Genomic DNA, 18262 nt, shown 5'->3' with positions numbered 1-18262 from the left:
ACTGGCTCCCTCTTTCATATCTGCCTCCAGGCTTCCTCCAGCTCCTGCCCCCTCTCCTGCCATTCCGTCCAAGTCCGTGCACTCTCCGTGGCTGCACAGAGGACCTGACGAGTGTCCAGGGGAATTGGGTGCGCATGAATCATGCAGACCTGCAGATCCAGACTGACTGTCTGGACTGGTCAAGTGCCCTCGGGTAATTATGTGAGTGTCCTGCTGACCTGGAGCCGGGAAGATAGCAGATATTATGGATGGCAGAATCTAGTTTCAAAAAAGATCTCAGCAGACCGAAGGAGGATGGGCCAGGTCTGCTGGAGGAACCAAAGAAGAGAGATAAATGATAACACGAACGTTTCCCCAAACTAGCTCCACATTTGATCTCCTGCTCGGCCCTTTGCACATCTGTTTCTCTCCTCTTTACAGTGACCTAGTGAGGGTAGGTTTGTAGATCCCCATTTTTATTTTTATTTTTTTAAAAAGATTATTTATTTGTTTGTCAGAGAGAGAGAGAGAGCTCACAAGCATGGAGAATGGCAGGCAGAGGGAGAAGCAGGCTCGCCACTGAGCAGGGAGCCCGATGCAGGACTCGATCCCAGGACCCTGGGATCATGACCTGAGCCAAAGGCAGACTTGTTTAACTGACTGCCCCACCCAGGCACCCCTAGATCCGCATTTTTAAGAGGAGGAAACAGAGACCCGGTTGGAGAGAGGAAGGTGCAGACACTTTAGAGTCCTTGATGGAGATTCCAATCCCAGTTCTGCCTCTCAGTTAGCTGACAAGTGACTTCAGCTTTCAGAAATAGGAAGAGCTGGGCTTCACGGCTGCCTTTCACGGGTCAGGTTCTGTGTGCTTGGACCTTTGCATTCCTTATCTCATTTAATCCTCAGAACAATCTTACTCCTGTTCTACAGATGAGGAAGTCACGAGAACTTAAGTAACTTGCCCAAGGTCATCCAGGAAGAGCAGGGCCAGGATGGAGCCCACACTGGTAACAACCTCTTTGCCCCCTCTGCTCCCTGTGTTGTGAAAAGAGAATCATACTCTCCGTGAGGGTCAGCATATGTAACTGACGTACAGCAGGCACTCGTAAGTGCTGCTAGGCCGGGGCGCCTGGGTGGCTCAGTCGGTTAAGCGTCTGACTTCAGCTCAGGTCATGATCTCTTGGGGCCCTGGGATTGAGCCCTGCGTTGGGCCCCCCGCTCTGTGGGGAGTCTGCTTGTCCCTCTCCCCTCTGCCCCTTGCCTCCCCTCCACTCATGCTCTCTCTCTCTTTGTCAAATAAATAAGTAAAATCTTAAAAAAAAAATGGTGCTAGGCCATTATCCTTCTCCTCCCTCCCTCTCCCCCTCCTCACCATTATCGTGCTGTCATGAGTTAAATGGACCTCATAACTGACGAAGACCCGGGATTCGGACCTAGCTCCTGTGATGGCAGACCCACGGCCCTCCCCGTCCCCTTCCTGGAGGACAAGACTGAGCACAGTTCTTAGGTCATGATCTTGGTACCTAGTCCGGTGTTATCCCTGCCGCCGCTTTGTGAAGACTCCCCCAGGCAGGTCTCCCTTTGTCACTCCTTCACCAAACGTTTGCTGAGGTCCTGCTCTGTTTGGGAGTCCAGAGAGGAAAAGAATATAACACTAACCATTCTCTTTTCCCCACCAGGTTCGAATGGTGAAAGATGGCGACCCCTCCTGGAAGCCCACTTTTATTGTGAAACCTGACAGTGGCTGTCAGGGCGATGGCATCTACCTCATTAAAGACCCCAGTGACATCCGCCTGGCAGGGACGCTCCAGAGCCGGCCGGCGGTGGTCCAGGAGTACATCTGCAAACCTCTTCTGATCGACAAACTCAAGTTTGACATTCGTCTGTATGTCTTACTCAAGTCCTTAGACCCCTTAGAGATTTATATAGCCAAAGATGGACTCTCTAGATTTTGTACAGAGCCGTATCAGGAGCCCAGCCCCAAAAATCTACAGCACATCTTTATGCACTTAACCAACTATTCCTTGAACATCCACAGTGGTAACTTTGTCCATTCGGACAGCACTAGCACGGGCAGCAAAAGGACTTTCTCTAGCATTCTCTGTAGGTTGTCTTCCAAAGGTGTTGACATCAAGAAGGTGTGGTCTGATATCATCTCCTTGGTGATTAAGACTGTCATTGCCCTGACTCCAGAGCTCAAAGTTTTCTACCAGTCGGACATCCCCGCAGGGAGGCCGGGGCCCACGTGCTTCCAGGTAACCGTTGCCAGTCCCAGCCTGAGTTTCCAAATCTCACGGGGCATGGAGGGGGCTCCCTGGCTTCCTGTGGGACGGGGGGTCGGGGCGGGGTGGTGTGGCCTTTGGTGTTAAACCTGGGTCCAACTGTCTGTTTGCTAGCTGTGTGATTTGGGGGAAGTTACTTCCCTTTTCTCACCTGTAAAATGAGACGAGGAGTCCCTCCCTGAAAGGATTCTTGTAAGAATTAAATGAAATAACACAAGCACAGTGCTTGCCATTTATTTATTCATCCTTTCTTCCAGCATGTTGTACCACCCGCTTCCTAGGGCCAGACACTGCCCCTTGTACTGCGCAGAGAGTCAGGTCTCCTCTGGCCGAGGCATGGAATTTACTAATATGGGAGACAAATCATTTAAAAAGCACCTCGTATAAAGTATCCCAAGGGCTAGAGTAGAGGGAGAGATGGACTGGGCACTGTGACCCAGTGGTACCGTCTGACGTTTTCTGGGGGGGGGAGTGAGGGTGGTCTGGGAAGGCTTCGCAGAAAGAGTGGTAATTGGATGATGCCAGAGATAGGGCTGGGGAGACAGTGTTCTGGGGGGACACGTTCACAGCCCCAGGGGGACGTGGAGGGGAGTCATGTAATTTGAGCAATTGAAAGAGGTTCGGTGTGGTTGGAAGGTGGGGTTTGAGGCAGAGCTTGGAGGGAGATGAGGGAAGAGGAGGCGGGAGAGGTAGGTAGCGGCTGAGTCACGGAAGGCTGAGGGCAGGGGGGCCCCCCAGAGGCTGTTCACAGGGGAATGGTGGGCTCAGCTTTGCACGTTATAAAGACCAGACCAGCTGCATGGTGGAGAGAGGATTGGACAAGGCTGGGAGCAGGGCGGTGGCTAGTGGACCGACTGCTTTCATACAAGCAAGAACTAGTGTTCAGTTGGATTAGGAAGGTCTCGGGGCTGGTGGGGAGAAGAGATCTGAGATCCATTTAGGAGGTGGCCGGCCCGGGCTAGTGCCTGGTGGGCCTGGAGGGAGCGGCGAGACGGTGGCAGTGAGGGACAGGGAGAACCAAGACTGACTCACAGGTGGCTTAGGCACTTGGCTGGATGAATAGAAGCCACAGGAAGGGGGACCAGACTTGTGTGGGGAAGGTCAGGAGTTGGACTTGAACATGCCCTTGAAGAGCCTATGTGACATCCAAGTGGAGAGTTTGAGTGGACAATTGGACATTTGGGCCTGGAGTTCAGGAGTGAGATGCCGAGGCTGGGCTGGGAACTCATCAGCGTTCAGACGATGACAGAAGCCATGTGAGGCTGCAGGGGAGATGGGGCCACAAAAGACTCCTGTGAGCACCACTATTTGGGTAAGGGACAGGTGGGGGAGGGATCAGCAGAGGTGGCGAACAAGAAGGGGCCTGAACACAGAAGGGCTACCAGGAGAGGAAGCATCCTGAGTGCCAAGGAAGACGTGCTTAGAGAAGGAGCAGGCAGGGATCAGCAGTGGCAAATGCCACTGAGCTGTCACATGAGTCCAGAGCTGAAATTGCCCACTGTGCTTGGTGATCAGTGAGGATGGTCCTCAAGGGAGTGATGAGGCCGGGGCCACAGCATGGCGGCCCGAGCCAGAGCACGGGGGTGGGGGGAGAGGGGGACAGTAGAGCTATGACGTGGGGCGGGGCTGCAGCCCGGGCACTCAGTAGATACCAGGGCTCCTGCCACCAGATAATCAGAGTGGGGAGCAGATGGTAAGAAGGAGTACCTCTGGGACCCTCCCCATCTAATCTTTAAAATTACTTTGTGGCAGGTGAATATATAAAAAGAACACACAGAACCCATCTGTAAGCTTTGGAGCAGAGCAACATAACGGGCATCCCAGACGCCACCTCCCTACCCAAGATCGCTTGCTAGCTACTGTGCTTGCCCCCCTCCATTTTCTACCCACCCCCAGGGTCATAGTGTCTGGAATTTTACATTTATCGTTCCCTTGCCTTAAAAAATACTTTTCTTATGCACGAATGTATCCCTAACAGCATATTGTTTTGTTTTGCTTGGTTTTGAGCTTTACAAAAACGCTTCTCTCAAGTGTATAGTCTTTTTCAACATTCTTTTCCACCACATGTTGAGGTCGGTTGTTGGGACCCGTTTCACGTGCACTGCTGTCTATGCCAATATCAATACACACGATTTGTTTGGGTTGTTTCTCGTCCTCCATCCAAGACTGTAGCAGGAGAGCAACAGGCAGATGGAACAAGAAGGGAGGGGAGAGGCAGGGGGGCAGGGACTCTGATGGATGGGTGTAGATCTAGAGATCTGTCCTTGGGCCCTTGGACCCCAGGCTTTGGTTCCCAGGTAGGATGTCCAGCTCAGCCATCAGGGAGGTAGCATACGGCATTGGGAAGGGTAAGCGGGCAGAACTCGGAGATGGGACCAGAGAAAACAAGTCTGATCCCAAGCCATCCAAAGGCTAGGGCAAAGGAGACAGTTGCAACGTGGAGGCAGCCAGGGGTCATCCCGGGGGACCGTGTGGCCACATCTGTTTGACGGTGACAGCTATTTCAGGAGAATCATGTGGGCCCGGCATTCACAGCCAAGCCACGGAGCCCTGGGGCAGTGAGGGTGGGGGGGGGAGCGCCAAGGTGTGGTTTTGCTGCCTGTCTTGCTGTGGACGGCTGCGTGGGGCAACCATTGGGGTGGAGCTGGGGCCCAAGCTGTAGGCAATGGGAGGACAGACAGGGAGGGAGCCACTGGTTTGGACAGATGACGTCTAGCAGATGGAACCACAGCCCCATGTCTGTTTTCCATTGCTTGACCACACTAACTACTTCCAGGCCCGGGGTCAGGGGATGAGCAGCGACTGGAAGCAACGCTCCAAGGAGGAGCTCTTCCCCTTTGCAGCTGTACGACCCCGGGCAAATGTCGTCACGACCCACACTCACTTCCCTAGCTGCCTTCTTAGGAGTAGCGTGAGGAACTGTGGGTGAGAAACTTTGACAAGGTGTAGAGTGTTAGATGTTCGAAATTGGGTTTACCATGCATTTCAGATTCACAGTGATTGAGAAAATACTAGTTTTTTCCCCTTGGAGTCCTCTCTTACTTTCTTTATTCTTATCACTTGGTAAAACACTCGTTAGTTCGGGTCTCAGATCCCTGAAGTAACTTGAAACCCAAATATTGAGGGAAAGGGCATGGTTCTGCTATGGAGCTGCTGTGTGACCTTACCTAAGTCACTTAACTTCTCTGTGCCTGTTTTCTCAGCCTCCTCACAGGGCTGGTGTCCATCGCATGTGAGATAAAGAGTAGAAAGGGCTTTGCAAACTATAATGTTCTGTGCACTTACAAGAAATGATTTCTTTGTCAGGAAGCCCCCTTCGCCTGTAGCCTGGGCCGGGCCCACATTGCCGCATTCCGGGACATAAACTCTAGCCAGCGACATTACATTTATCTGAAACATGTGATTGTGACCCCTTTCCAATCATAGCCACAATAACTACTTGGGAAATTGTGGTGGCCCGGAGAGGCTGCCGGCGCGGCTCAGGCTGTGGGCAGCTTTCCTGTAATCTGTTGCCTAGGAACACGGGCGGCCCTGTCATTGCGGCCTGCCCCCTCCCCACCCCACCCCCACCCCCGGCAGCCATCGCTCAGCCAGCCCCCTACGACACATCCTCACAGCAGTCTTCTTGAGGGCAGCAGTGTGACCCTGGCTTTGGCAGTCAGGTCCATGTGGGGGTAGATGATTCATGTGGCAGGAAAACACACGCAGAGGAAAGATTTCCAGCTCCACTTTCAAGAACATTCTTTCCCAGTTCTGTTGCTCCGTGGCTATCTTCCTTTAGCTCTGTGTCTCATTCTTGGCTCATGATCCTTTCCTTTAGATGTCTGGAGGAGACACCTTTCCTGAAGCCTAAGGTGCTTCTCTTTCTTCTTCGTTCTTTTGATCTCCTGCTCCCCTTTAACCCCAGACGGCCCCTGGGAAGATGAAGCAGCAGCCTTGTGGCCACACGAGGGCTTGGGTTTCGCTCTCAGGTGCCCTGGGTCTGAGATAATACCAGCTCCTCCTCCCAGCCACGCGAGCTGGTGAGCTTGCAAGTGAACCTTTCTTCGCCTCGGTTTCCTTATCTGTCCTGCCACACAGAGCAGTTCCTGTCTCTTAGACGTCGTTGGTGCTTTCCTGAGCCTGCCCATTTGCCCTCCTTGGTCTCGGCCTGGCGTGCTCTCTCTCCAGTCTCACTGTTTTTTGGAATTCAGTGCTCCCACCAAGGTGCTGCTTAAATCCCTCCTTCTCTGTAAAGCCTTTCTTGACCACTTCTGATACATAAGCTTTTTTCTTCCTTTGGAATATTCCCCAGGCACGCACTGAGACAAGCCCCGAGCTAGCTGTGGGGCAGGCAGTCATGGGAAAGGCACGGTCCCTGCCCCTAAGAGGGGCGCAGGTTAGTGGGGGAGACTGGCACCTGGGGATCACAACTGTTTGTCATAAAAGCTGGAGGAGGGCCTCTGCAGGATGCTGGGAGAGCACGGAGAAGGGAGTAATTACCTTTGCCTGACCCAGTCAAGGAGGGCTTCCCAGAGGAGGAGCTGTTGTAGCCGGAGCTTCAGGCGCGAAGCAGAATTTGCCAAGCAGAATGGGGCGAGGGATCCCCATCATGGCCTGCTTTCTCTTCCACCTTACTGGCTGCTGCTTCTGTTCCCCTCCTTCCGATCCTTCAGTGCTGGAGATGCCCAACACCCAGAGCTTGGAAAGTTCCCTTAGCTACAATCACTCCCTAAATGATCTCACGTAGCCCTGTGGCTAGTATATCCAGCTGCCTCCTTTCATTTCCTACTCAGGTATCTAGTGGTACTCTCACACTCAGCACATCCAAGATCAAACTCTTGATTTCCCTCCCACACCTAGTTTGCCATTGTTTTCCTATTTCAGCAAATGCACAGCATTCAATCAGTGATGCAAAGCCAAAACCTGAGCCATCCTTCCCTCCTTCCTAGGTCCGCTACATACACCAGTCTTGCAAATAGACTTTAAAATACATCCTAACCAGCTCTGTTGCTACCGTCCCATTCTAGGCAGCCATCACCTTGCACCTGTACCATCTCAATAGCCTTCCAATTGATGCCCTGTTTCCCACCCTTGCTGCTGATGGCCTGTTTTTCTCACTGTAGTCAAAGTGATTCTTTTAGAACATGTCAGATCCAATTACTTCCCTTGTGCAAGCTCTCCAATGGCTTTCTCATTGCACTTAAAATCCTGGCTCCTTACCATGGCCTACAAGATGCTACACGATCGGTTCCTTGTCTTCCTATCTGACCTCATCTCCAACCACTCTCCCTCTTGCTCACTCTTTGCTGTTGTTCAAAAGTGACCTTGGTTCTTGCTGTTCCCTTTGCCTGGAATGTTCTTCCTTAGCTCTTCAAATGACATATCCACTCACTTCATTCAGCCCTGATTCATGCATCACCTCCTGAGACTTTTGCTTCTGGTCATGATGGAATAACAGATCTGGACTGAACGGCCTGTGGAAAACAACTAGAATACTAGACAATATACATGAAATAAGTGGTTTCCGATTTTGGACAACAAGGCACTGTGATCCCTGAGGAAGTGGGGAGTGGAACTGAGGTTGAGTCCTACATTGCCACAACTTTATATCTGGGAGCAATCTCTAGGACATGGACACGGGGAAGAGGAACCCAAGCCCTGTGACCTCAATGAGCTGCAGAGATGGAGATCAAAATTTGGGAAGGCTGAGGTGGCTGAAATTCTGTGGGCAGAATTCTGAAACAGAGGGAGCTGAGCAGGAAAAAAGCTCCAGAACCTGCAGAGATTCCCGTGTCACTGCCGAGTGTTAGGCCATCCCCGCTGTGAGTGTTGGTCCATAAAGTTGGGCAAAGAGTGACCGGTGAACTGATAAGCTGAACAACTCCCAGGCTCACACAGAGCAGGGAGAGATGTTCACGCTCTGAGTAGCCGGTGTGGATAGTCCTTGGTGGTCACTGGAAGCATTCAGTGGAGGTTCTGGAGAAGTTATGCCTTAATGGACCGAATCTTCCCTGGAATGAAAGTTACTCTAGACCCAACTTAATGGAACTTAAATAGTAGGCCTTGGAGGTATCAAATTAATCTGCAAATAACTTAACTGCAAAAAAGGCCTACCCCCTTTTAAAAGAAAGCAAAATCCAGACACTCAGCTTTATAACATTCACAATGGCCAGCAACCATTCCTGTCCAGCACCCAGCATCCAGCATCCAGAATCCAGACATTCCACAGAGCAGGTAAGGTAACCTATACCAAGGGGGAAAATCAATATAAACTAAAGACTCAATTATCAGAAATGATGAAGCTAGTAGGAAAAGGATGTTAAAACAGCTATTTTAACTATGCACAAGTTTTTAAAGGAAAATATGAGCTTAATGAAGAGGAGAGATGGAAGCTATTAAAAAGAACCCAATGGAACTTCCAGAGAAGAAAATACAATATCTGAAATGAAAATTTCACTGAAGGAGATTAGCAGATTAGACACTGCAGAAGAAATGATCAGTAAACTTGAAGACATAGCCATAGAATCTATCCAAAATGAAACAGAGAGAAGAGAAAATGACAGAAAAAATAAGGGAACAGACCCTCACTGATCTATGGTACAATATCAAGTATTTTAACATATGCGTAATTGGAATTCCCTGAGTAGAAGAGACAAGGAAAATACAGAAAGATATTCGCAGAAATGGCCCCAAATTTCCAAATTTGATACAAACTAGAAATGCAATCCAAGAAGCTTAAGAAACTCCAAGGAGGACACACACACACACACACAACCCAAAGCTTATCATAAGCAAATTGTGGAAAACCAGTGATGATTAAAAAAAAAATCTTAAAAGCAGCTAGGGAGAAAAGATACATTATGTTCAGAGGAAAAAAGAATCATGAAAAAGTTATTCTCATCAGAAACTGTGGAAGCCAGAAGAAAATGGGGTGGCAAGGCCTTCCCTGGTCATCCTTCTAAACTACCAACCCTCCCCTCCACCCACCATATCACACTCTTTGTGGCCTTAATTATTAACTTACTGTGGTCTCTCTCTTCACTAGAATGTAAGCTCCAAGAGGGCAAGATATTGTTTGTCTCGTACACTGCTTTATCCCCAGTCCCTAGCACAGTACCTAGTTATTTAGTAGGTGCTCAATAAATATTTCATCAATACAGTTGTCTTTCAGACAGAAGACTATAAAAGCAGAGAGCAGTAAAACATCCTTGAACTACTAATAGTTCAGCACAATTACAGCCCAAGACGTGCAGGGCCAGGGGGAGGAAATAAAGCTGGAGTGTGAGGTCGATGTCAAGTCGTAGAGGAATTTGTAGGATATGCCGTGGAACTGGGGCTTCATTCTGCAGGCAGGGATTTTAGGCAGAGGAATGCTAATACTCTACATTTTAGAAAAGTTATTCTGACAGCCCCTTGTGCCAGATGAACTAGAGGGGTGAGCTGGAGAGCAAGAAACAAATGGAGAAGCTATTAAATTAGCCCAGGTGAAAGCTGGTGCAGACCTGATGGAGGCCAGGAACAGTGAGGATGGGCCAGTTCTGGAAAGCTCTTTGGGGGGTAGAATGTACAGGAGTCACATAGAGCAGGGGTTGGTGAGCAGATAGATATAAAAGATGAAGGAGAGAGTTTTGACTTGTGTAATTGGGTGGATAAGGAATACAGGAGGTAGAGTCAGTTTTCAAGAAAGGCGGTGTATTAATGATCTATTGCTGTGTAACAAATTTTCCCAAACCTTAGCAGCTTGAACTTACAGACATTTATTATCTCTCAGTTTGTGTGGATCAGGAACCTAGGCTTAGGGGACTCCCTCTTGTTCAGTCTCTCACAAGGCTGCAGTCAACATGATGGCCGGGACTAGAGTCACCTCAAGGCCTGACTGGGGAAGGAGCCTGGGGATAGGCCTCTAGGCCCCCCTGGCTGTTGGCTGGAGACATTAGTTCCTTGTCACCTGGACCTCCAGAGGGCAGATCACAACACAGCAGCTGGCTTCCCTCAGAGTATGTGAGCAAGAGAGTAAGAGAAGGCATTCCAAGATGGAAGCCACAGTCTTTTTATAATCTAATATTAGAAGTGACATCCCACCATTTCTGCCCTATGAAGTTTTTAGAAACAAGTCACTAGGTGCAGCTTACATGCAAGGGGAGGGGATTATACAAGGGCATGATTACCAGGAGGTGGGGATCATTGAGACCATTTTAGAGGCTAGTGAGTTTGGATAGTGATAGTGAGTTTGGATACACTAAATTTGAGGACCCAACCTCCCAGTTGGGACTACTCTGGATGCAGATGGATGTGTAGTTCTAGGACTCAAGAGAGAATCCCCTCTCATTGGAATGTAGCTTGGAGCCGTGGTATGAATTTACAAGTAATGGCTCAGGGCCCTTTTCTTCCCAACTTGTTTTGGAAGCTTCTAGAAGGGCTGAAGGACAGATAACTTTGAATCCCCAGAGTACTTCTCGAGTAGGAGGTATGCAACACATAATTGCTGACTCAAGTACTTGCAGGGGATGGAGTATCACGTGATTGAAAAGCTTGCTCTCCACCCCCCCCCCGCTTTTCTGACAATTCCTGCTCTGCCGTCAAACTGGAGAGAGGTTCTCCCCTTTCTAAGCTGTGGGTTTATGATCTGCAAAAAGTGACTGTTAGACTAGATTAATAGTTTTCCAAAAAAATATAAAGCTTTTTTCTCTGGGGACCCCACTGTATGTAATAGGTAAAAGTTAATTTGATCTGGCTTCCCCCAGAAAAGAACCCCATTTTGAAAAACACTGGACCAAAGAAACCAGTTCTAACATCCCAGAGGTTTATGACAAGATCAACTCTAAGCTCCTCTCAGATCTCTTATTCTGTTGAGATCCATTGGTGCTACATATTTCATTGAACTTTTAAAAGAAAACAAATTGTGTTTCCTTGAACTTGTGAAAAAATACAATAAAACTGACCTTCATTATATGCTTACTGTGTTTCAGGCATTGTGCAAAATACTTCACATCTCATTATCTTTATTCGGTCCCGTTCCCCACTAGACTGTAAGCTGCATGAAGGCAGGGAGCTTGTCTAGTCCACTGTTGTATTTCTAGAAGCTAGAATAGTTCCTGGGATATAAGAAAGCTTTCAAGAAATATTTTTTGATTAAGGGACTAAGGTAAGTACTATTCTTATTCCCATTTTACAGATGAGGAAACAGGCTTAGAGCTGCTGAGTAACTTGCCTATAGAAATGAGCTCCTCTGGACTCTAAAGCCATGTCCTGCCATTTCTCGGTGGTGGGATCCGTAGGAAACTGCAAAGGGAGCTGGCATATATTGAGTACTTCCTCCAGCATGAGCATAACCCTGGGAACTTTTGGCTTCCACTAGCAGCTAACCCTGCGAGTCCGCTGTTGGGACTGCCATCTTTCAGACGAGGTGTAAGAAGCTCGGCGAGGCTAAGCAGCACACCCGGAATGAGAGGCGGAGGCAGGACTGGAGCCACGTCTTTCTGACTCCAAGCCATTTCTCTACAAGATCCTACATATTCAGCCACAGGCGTGGAAGTTTAGGTTCTGGAAAATGCCACACCGTGGGTGGGTGCAGGTCAATATGGCTGATGAGGTTTTGCCTTCTCCGGCTTTCCTCTAGCTTTATTTTCACGAAACCACTGTGCATTGAACTGAAAGCATCCCCCAGGCTGAGAGCGAGCGAGTCCAAGCTTCTGAGATGGAGGAAAAAGCAGCGGATGACTAAGGATGACACACGTGGGCCCCATAGGCCGCCGCTCTCTGTAGCCTCATCGACACCACTCGCCTCAGCCCAGGTCTGAAGTTAGACTGATGATGTCACCAGCATCTCTTAAAGGGCTCATCACTCACAGCCACTTGTCATCTATTATTCAGCGGATCTATAATGCATGTAACATTTTCTACCAAATTTCCATTCCTTTCTTTTCGTGACCAGGAAAAGAAAAATAGAGTCAGGATGACTTTTTCCAATTCCTCATCCTTATTGCCCTTCACTGAAGAATAGCTTCATCTTGAATTACCCCCAAAAATGGTCATTCAGGCTCCGGTTTCATTAGTAAGGATGAAGGTACAGTCTCATAATTATCATCTCACTAATGCACATTCTGTGTAGACAAGTAAATGGATTTCCCCTCATCGTTTCTTCTGGACTCCACAGAGGTGGGGACACAGCTGTCGCTTTTTCTTTTTCTCTTTATTCTCTCCTTTATTCTCCACTTTATTTTTTTTTTAAATTTTGGGACGGTATCAATTCCATTAGAAGCTTTCTCCCTTCTCACCTCCTATAGAGTTCATGAGAGTCCTCCCGAGAATCTGACATCCTCATGGTTCGAGCGTGAATCTCATTAGAACCTGGGAGCTGAAGGAGCAAGAGCACTCATGTAGGGGAGGCTGGTTTCCGGCAGAGGGAATGAGATGCGCAGGGTGGCTTGCCCCATCCTAGGGCTTGTGAGAGGAACTGAGAGAAGCCAGAAGACAAAGTCTCCCCTGAAGCTGCACGCTGGGTGGAAGGGCAGGGGTCAAGGATGTTGGTGTTGGGGTTAGACTGGGTGTGGGCCAGTGCAGGGCACAGCGCTCCACGCCCAGAAGGGCTCCGTGCCAGGTTTAATGCTCTGTCGTCACCATCGTGAAATTGTCAATACTTTTTGAACAAGGGGCCCCGCGTTTTCGTCTTGTGCTGGATCGGGCAAATGGTGAGGGGCCAGTCTTTGGGGAAATCCATGGGCCTTTCTGGGACTCAGTTTCTTTTTTGTAAAATGGAGAGCAGGAGCCCTCCCTCAAATACACTGTCATGAGGATTGAATGAGATTATGAATAATCGGTGCATTGTATAGTAAATGGTGCCCAATAAATATTCCCTTCTTCTTAGCTAAGAGGGTCTATCGGAATCACCTGGGGTCTATTGGAATCACCTGGGGGGGTTTCAAAATTCATTTGCCTGGGTTTCACTCTGATGGATTCTGACTCCCAGGTGTGGGTTGGGGGAGGTGCAGCGGTTAGGGCCCCTTCAGTGATACCGAGGTACACCTGAGGTTAAGAAAAGTAGCCTTGGGTTTTCAGAGATCCAGCTAAGTAGAGGAGAGCAGATGGAGAGGGAGAAATTGATGGACCACTACTGATCCTTAACATAATAAAAAACCTGTTAAGGAAGAAAGAGGTCACTGATAATGCTGAAATGAACTATGAGAACTCGTCCTGTTATCAAGGTTCTTATAAAATGTTCCGCTGTCCATTTGGCCTGACAAGTACACCCAGAGGAAGAGGGGCCGTGGCCAAGAGAAGGTCAAGGCCCAGGGCGGGGTCCAGGTTTGAATTTATCGTCATCTTAATGACCCTAATACCATACTCGATTCCTGAAAAGAAATGGTAGCTAGAGGGAGTAATCCTGAATTATGTTTATCCCGCCCAGATTTTAGGCTTTGACATTCTTCTCATGAAAAACCTGAAGCCTATCCTACTTGAAGTAAATGCGAATCCCAGCATGAGAATCGAACATGAGCAAGAAGTAAGTACTTTGAATATCTCTTTGGATACACTGCCTGACCACTGCGTGTGTTCGCTCTCATCTTGTTCTCGCAGCTAAACTAGATACAACATTCTCAAACCGGCACAGCCAACTTCCGCCGAGTCGAAATAATTTCAGTTTGGTTGAGCTCTGAGCAGAGTCTATAAATATAAGACCTATCCGACCCACGGTAACTTCCCAGCATGCTGTTCTTTCAATTTTTAAGGTCTGCAGACACAGAAACAGCTGAGCCTTTCCATCAGTTTTGACATGAACTAATTAATTAGCCCCAGGAGATGAGCTAATTGAAATTCTGTGAATATGATTTCGCCATGTCGACATACTTGAATCACTAAGATAAATAGTACGTTTAACAGTGGTTATATTGTCTCTCCCCCTTTAAACACACACACACACACACACGTAAAAAAGACTGGAAGGAAATACACCAAACGCTAATATTGGGTTTTGGGGGGACTATGTGGATTCTTTTAATTTTCTTAGCCCCTTCTATATTTCCAAATTCTCTACAGTAAGCATGTATGATTTCGATGATAAACATAGTGCTCTTTGGTTACGTATTTCCCCTTTGTCTTTTGTCAATTTGTTAAAGGAAATTGCCATTGTAAAAGTAGCATGAAGGGAGCCTTTTAAAAATTCCCTTCTATAGATTCATACAAGCAAAACCTAACGGTACAGCCAGTAAACTTGCGCTGGTAGTCGCTTGGTACCAAGTCACTCCCTCCGCTGAAACACGGAATCCTTACCCATTCAAGCTTTCTCCAGGGGTGTTTGAAAATGTCCCCAGCCTTGTCGATGAGGAAGTGAAGGTGGCCGTGATCAGGGACACGCTGCGCCTCATGGACCCACTTAAGAACAAGAGAGAGACCCGGTAAGTACTTTTTATATCATTCATTTCTATAACTCTGCTCCCCATGTCCTAGCCATTCCATTCTTAGAACATCGTAACACTGTGAGATGTACATGTTAAACCATCTAATCCGTCATATTTTCATTTATGGATATCAGCCTCCAAATACAGAGGCTTAAGATCAGGAGATGGAGGCTTGTATATGAATCTGATGTTTGGGATTTGGCTGATGAATTTTTAGCTGACTGTTATTTGAATCCAGAGAGTCTCTTCCACAAACCCACTCCCCTTCCCCCACCCCAGGGGGATGGGATCTCCTCTCACCTACCATTGTTCACGTGGTGCTTCTCTTGGAAGTGCTCAAGCCTAGGGAGAGAGTAAAACAAAGCCAAGGAGAGGACCACAGGTCGCTTGGACGTGATAAAAATAATTTCCTTTTTACCTTCTTCGTGACATTTACACTTTTGCGTTATAAGCTTTTTGTTGCGACATTCCCAGAGCCACTTTAAGGAAATTCTGGAAGTTCTTTCATCTTTACAGCAGTTATAATTCCCCTCCATCCCACCCACCCACCCCAGGAGTGCATTCCCCACCCCTCCCTCCGAGGGGTCACCCCTGAAATGAATGGCACGTCACTGGGGGTATTTTGTTTGTTTTGTTTCTCTCAAATTCCTGGCTTTCGCAAAGTATGGGTTGAGTAAATATCGCTACGCTTGTTTTAGGCAGAAAAATCAAAGACGGGCATTTCAAATAGCGCTCTTTATGCCCCCAGCAAATCAGACTCGCAGACAAATAGAACCCTTGTCAGCTATGGTTCAAGACTGCAAGGAACACTGGCTTCCCCTTCCTGACCAAGGGGTGTTCTGCGGGTCCCTCCCCGGCAGCACCTCACGAACTGGACTCGCGCCGACATACTGTTAGAATATTCTGCAGTGGTGCTTTTCCCCTGGCTGCACTTTAGAACCATCTGGAGAGCTTTCATCAACACCAGTGTGAGGGCCCCCGCTTCTAGAGACACTGATTTTAATGAGCCGGAACTGGAGGCTTGGCCACAGAAGCGTTCTAGGTTCCCTAGGTGATCCTACCATGCCCTCGAGGTTGAGAGCCACTGCCCGGCAGGAAATGTCACTCTGCAGGAGTGTTTGTCTTGTTCTGAGTCGGGCTGGATAGTGCCTGCTCGGTTGAGTGCCCCTCCCCCGTGTTCTTCACGGCATGAGGCACAGAGTACCATTGTTGGCAAGACTTGGCCGAGAACATTCACCCGCAGTCCGGAGGGCCAGTCCTGCCAGGCGTGGCTTCCACCGATTAGAGCTTCAAAGTGTCCCGTCAGGTCTGCCGTGTCCCCAGTATGGCTCACATGCCACAGCAGCAGGGAGCATGTCCACTGGTCCGGGCACGCGATGGCTTTCTTCAGCCCGCCCTAAGGAAAGGCAGCAGGTGGGTTGCAATGTGGTCAGATGAATCGCAATAAAACTCATTCCTTGCAAATCTGCTCTCTAAGGGCTATTGATCTCCCTGATAGAGATGAGGTCTTGGGAGAAGGACAGTACGGCACTCTGGGCAGGTTTGGGCGGCTGTCCGTGTCCGCTCCTTAAAGATGACCTTGACACATGAGTGCTCTGATTTTGTTGGTGGGAGCAAATTCGGAGGCCGTTGTGTGGCCACCGAAAATAGGAAGAGATAGGAGAGAATCACTGTATTTTCATGTGAAATGGTATCGAAACACGATTAGCTTTCTTTTTTTCTTGGTTCCATTGTTTTGGTTTACCTACACTTGGCATTCTGGATCATCTCTGTGAGCTGTAGATCTAAGATTTAATAGCGATGGGGCACAGGACCACAGGAAAGATGGGAAAGACATTTACAACTTATCAATCACAAGGAGCAGAACCTGGTTTTAACTGAAGGAACATTGCTTTTTAAAAAATTGATAACTAGGAACAGTTAAAACTTCTAGAACCTGACCTTGATTCTAATATAAAACCCTTCTATCTCCCCTTTCTCTTACCTATAAAGGTGCATATTAATAGCCAAATGCTATTTACTGATAATTTTCCTAAATTCCACCTTTAAAGAAACCACAATTGTCTATGAAAGTACTTTGTAATCTGTAAAGTGCATTTTTATGTAAAAAATTATTATTACCATTTTGGTAACTTTATCATACAGATAAAAAGGCTAAAATTATCCTCAACTCCTCTGTGTAGAAATGTTTCAGAATAGCTTGAAAAAGCACCGTATTTATGTCCACAGAAAACGCCCAGTGTCATAGTGCTGAATCATATGTGTCCAAAGCTGAGACCATGTCGCTCCGACTGCAGAAAACGATGTTACATAGACTTCTGGGTTGGGAGGTAGCTTTAGAAACCGGAGTGTCTTGTGTTTAAACAGGATCTGACCTAAACCTTTAAAAATGAATGATTCCCTAGCCTTTCGCTAAAACTCTTTAGCAAAAGAGGGTCTGAAGTGTCCTTCATTAATTCCTTCTTGAGTACAGATCGTCAGCAGGACCACTGAGGTGGGTCTTCACTCTTCCCATGTAAATCGAAGAAAAACAGCAGATAGATGTCCTGACCTCTTCATGCCTCTGAACTTCCTCAGGAAGCTGCGGAGGGGGCTTGTGTCCATGCCTGAGGCATCTTCACACGCCTCGGGGGTCAGTTTCCTGGTGGGACTGAAAGCAGTCCTCATGCCTTCCACGGGATCAGGAACTTGTAACTGCTGGTACCCATCTTGGCATAGCTGGAAGCTCTCTCTTGAGCTCGAAGATCCCAGATTCAAGTTCTGACCTCGGAAATGTTGTGGAGCTGGGCGAGCCTCAGTGTCCTTTTCTATGAAACGACGTTTCAATGAAACAGGAAACCTATTGATAAATAATAGCCACTTAAATGCTTAGTTCACTACTCAATAATAAAATTATCTACTGGAGTATGAGAAAACAAAAATAAAGCTTAGCTTTTGTTATCTTTTCTGGTGTACTTAAAGGAGAATTGTGAGTTGAAAGCCAGTGACGTATCCTAAAACTGAAGCTGCTAGATCACTGTGGACTAGAATTGACGTTGGTGCTGGTTGCCAATGGAATGTTCTGTTTCCAAGTAGCAGGATGTCACTGGCCCAGGCGTATTTCCTTGTTGGATTAGGAGAAAATACCTTTGGCCACTGAAGGAATAAAATGGCTGTCATAGGAGAACTCTTTTGAACTATGATAACATTTTGTAATATCTAGTGACTGATTTACATAGTGGGGTTCTTTGGAGGCACTGAAGGGACATGGGAAAGGGGAGGCTCATGGAGTGGGACTCTGGAAACATCGTGTATCTGTACACTCACATATATGGCGGTAACATTCACATAATATAAAATTAGCAGTTTAAATTTCATGGCATTTAGTATATTCACAATGTTATGCAACCACCACTCCTACCTAGTTCTAAAATGTTTTGTCACCCCCAAAAGGAAACCCCGTACCCATGAAGCAGCCACTCCTCATTTCCATTCATATAAGTAGAATCATACAACATGCAGTCTTTCGTGTCTGTCTTTTTTCACTTCGCATGTTTTCAAAATTCACCCATGTTGTAACATGTATTGGTGCTTTATTCCTTTTATGACCAAATAATATTCCATTATGTGGGTATATCATAT

General features: G+C 47.7%; 1 protein-coding gene across 1 annotated transcript in view; it reads left to right on the top strand.

The window, feature by feature from the left end:
* TTLL11 (tubulin tyrosine ligase like 11) overlaps nt 1-18262 on the top strand; it is a 227017-nt gene that overhangs the window by 85154 nt on the left and 123601 nt on the right. Inside the window, exons 3-5 of the mRNA XM_034663724.1 lie at nt 1659-2234; nt 13651-13746; nt 14523-14638. Of these exons, the coding sequence (XP_034519615.1) occupies nt 1659-2234; nt 13651-13746; nt 14523-14638 (788 nt within the window). The remainder of the gene's footprint in view (nt 1-1658; nt 2235-13650; nt 13747-14522; nt 14639-18262) is intronic.

This window comes from Ailuropoda melanoleuca, chromosome 7 (assembly GCF_002007445.2).
Source record: "Ailuropoda melanoleuca isolate Jingjing chromosome 7, ASM200744v2, whole genome shotgun sequence".
Classification (NCBI taxonomy): Eukaryota; Metazoa; Chordata; class Mammalia; order Carnivora; family Ursidae; genus Ailuropoda; species Ailuropoda melanoleuca.
This window is presented reverse-complemented; position numbering and strand designations above follow the sequence as displayed.